Genomic DNA, 2,500 nt, shown 5'->3' with positions numbered 1-2,500 from the left:
GTTAACAGTGTTGGAGCCATTTTAAGACCTCATATTTATAAATGGACAGGTGAAAAAAAATTACACAAACGAATATGAAATGATCTCTCATTTCCACTAACAAAAACAACGTATATGGCCATACAGTAGTGACTTTAATATATACGTAACAGATACATTAAGCTATGAAATCTAACGTAATATATCTAGCCTCTTAGGTTTCAAAACAATATATCTCTTCCATATATGTTATCTCACAAAGAAAAACTCACTGTTAGCCACCAATTTGCTCCTGTCGTTATGGTAAGAAGAAATCGATCCACAAAGAGAAATTCGACCTTTGGTAACCATGTGCGGGAGAGCTTGCAGTGTAAAGTCTCCTCCAACCTGAAAAAAAGTGTGTAATCGTTTGTCATATTGGATTTAATGTCCCTCCAATGCAGTGCTTGGTACCATAGCAAAGCTCAACAGTTTTATGAGCTTAAAATAATACGCAAAGACTGATATGTTCTTGTAAATTTTGGAACTATTGCATATCTTTTTAATTTTTATATCTAATTTTCCCGGTTTGCATCGAAATTATTTCCTTTTCTATATCCTATGCTATTGATGAAGTAAGGTCAGGTTTCCATATATAAAGTCAGTATTTTATCATTGTTATGTACATCATGCATATTTTATGAGATGTAGACACGTCTTAATTTTACAATGTACTGGATGAAATATGCATATATTTGCAATTACCATAATCGCAGATGATACAACTATTTAAAAAAAATATGAATTTTGTACCATTACTATAACAAATAGATTATTGAATAAGATAAAGTAAGGAAATTCAATGCACATAGACCTAAAAAGAGATGAAATTACAATTATTAGCTCATACATACAAAATGCTAAATCAAGGGTTACCCTCAAAAGCTTGTAATACTACTTACATTATCAAAGTAGCAATTAATCCCATTCGGAGCAGCTTTCTTGATTTCTTCCCCTACTTTAGTAGTCTTGTAATTGAACACATAATCTGCTCCCAATTCTTTTACCCACTTGCACTTCTCCTCCGTGCCAGCAGCTGCTATAACCTTGCAACCTAAATAGATATGATCGTAAGCAAGAAATACAGTAAATGGAATATGTTTAAGGCAGCTATTGATTAACGGAGAGAAGGTAATTTATTTTTTTTTCTCGTGAAAGATTTTGTACCCTGTGCATCATGAAAATTTTCATTTATTATTGTCATTATGCAGGACCACACGAATGATCCTCAATTGTAATGTATAAATAGGCAGCTATTGGTTAATGGAGAGAAGGTAATATTTGTTCTCGTAAAATGTTTTGTACCATTTACATCATGAGAATTTTTATCCACTATTGTCCTTATGTAGGACCATACGAATGGTCTTCAATTGTATTGTATAGATAGGGAGGGTGTGAGTAGATTACTCATCAATATGATAATAAATAAGAATCCCCATAATTTTCCATGAATCACCATGACATGTTGACATAAATCAAGATTCTCGAACACTTTTTGCCTTTATCAAGGCTATTTGATGAAATTTTTGGTTACCAGTTTTATTCATGTTCTGTATATTTATAAATAAATACTACAGTCTGGTTTATTATTTTCCTTCAAGCTCAGTTTATATTAGTAAAGAAAAGGCAAATGGAACGACAACAATATCTCCTTGATTTTAAGGATTTTAATTTGACTGTTCCCGGTTATCATGTTATCTTGGATTATAATTATACGCACATGAATCATGAGAAAAAAAAATGTATGCATGGATGTCAAAATGGTCTTAAATCCATATCATTAAGATGCATTGAACATAACGAAGACGTTCTGCAACTTTCTAGCTTGACCATTTACCTCTCTTCAATCACACGTATTATTATTCAGAGCACCGCTTTTACGATTAATAACTAACCCTCGGAAAGTGGGTAGGAAAAGATCCAAAAGGAATCTAAACCAACAAGAAGAGATACACGAATCGGTGAAAATTGGATCAAGGTGCTTGAAGGGAAGGAGAAACACTAATACGGAAGAATAAATATGACTTGTGGTGTCTTAGTAGATATCATGAGCTTCTCTTCAAAGGGGTCGGGAGGCTGTCTGTCAGCTAAAAGGATCATAACATGATCAGTAGCAACGAAAAAAGACGATAATTACTTCTTATCAAAAATAGAAAAAATAAAATACTTAAAGAAAGGTTATATCAAAACGGTTCTCAAGTAAATAGTAGTTGTTCTTCAAATATAAGACCATCATTAAAAAAATATAAATAAATAAAAAAAAAATAAATAAATAAAAGAAAAAGACCTCACCAGTTAAAAGTCATTTGAATTTATGCTTACTTACAAGGCTTAATAAACTGAATTGCAAAATAAAAAAAAAATTCTTTTACAAGCGAATTTAAGAAACGCTCGTAGACATCTTTTTTTAAAATACTTTCCAAAGAGGTGAAACACATTATTTGAAATAAGCATTTAATGAATTTTTTGAGAACGTAAGAAA

The 2,500-nt window shown here is 31.5% G+C and overlaps 1 protein-coding gene across 2 annotated transcripts in view; it reads right to left on the bottom strand.

The window, feature by feature from the left end:
• The window catches only part of LOC137646019 (prostaglandin reductase 1-like), an 11,143-nt gene that overhangs the window by 772 nt on the left and 7,871 nt on the right, over positions 1-2,500 (bottom strand). For both annotated transcript variants that reach the window (XM_068379148.1, XM_068379149.1), the window contains exons 6-7: positions 921-1,072; positions 252-366 (exon numbers count right to left, since the gene is read on the bottom strand). In XM_068379148.1, the coding sequence (XP_068235249.1) occupies positions 252-366; positions 921-1,072 (267 nt within the window). The remainder of the gene's footprint in view (positions 1-251; positions 367-920; positions 1,073-2,500) is intronic.

This window comes from Palaemon carinicauda, chromosome 8 (assembly GCF_036898095.1).
Source record: "Palaemon carinicauda isolate YSFRI2023 chromosome 8, ASM3689809v2, whole genome shotgun sequence".
Lineage (NCBI taxonomy): Eukaryota > Metazoa > Arthropoda > Malacostraca > Decapoda > Palaemonidae > Palaemon > Palaemon carinicauda.
Note: the sequence above shows the minus strand (reverse complement) of the source record. Positions and strands in the feature narration are given on the sequence as shown.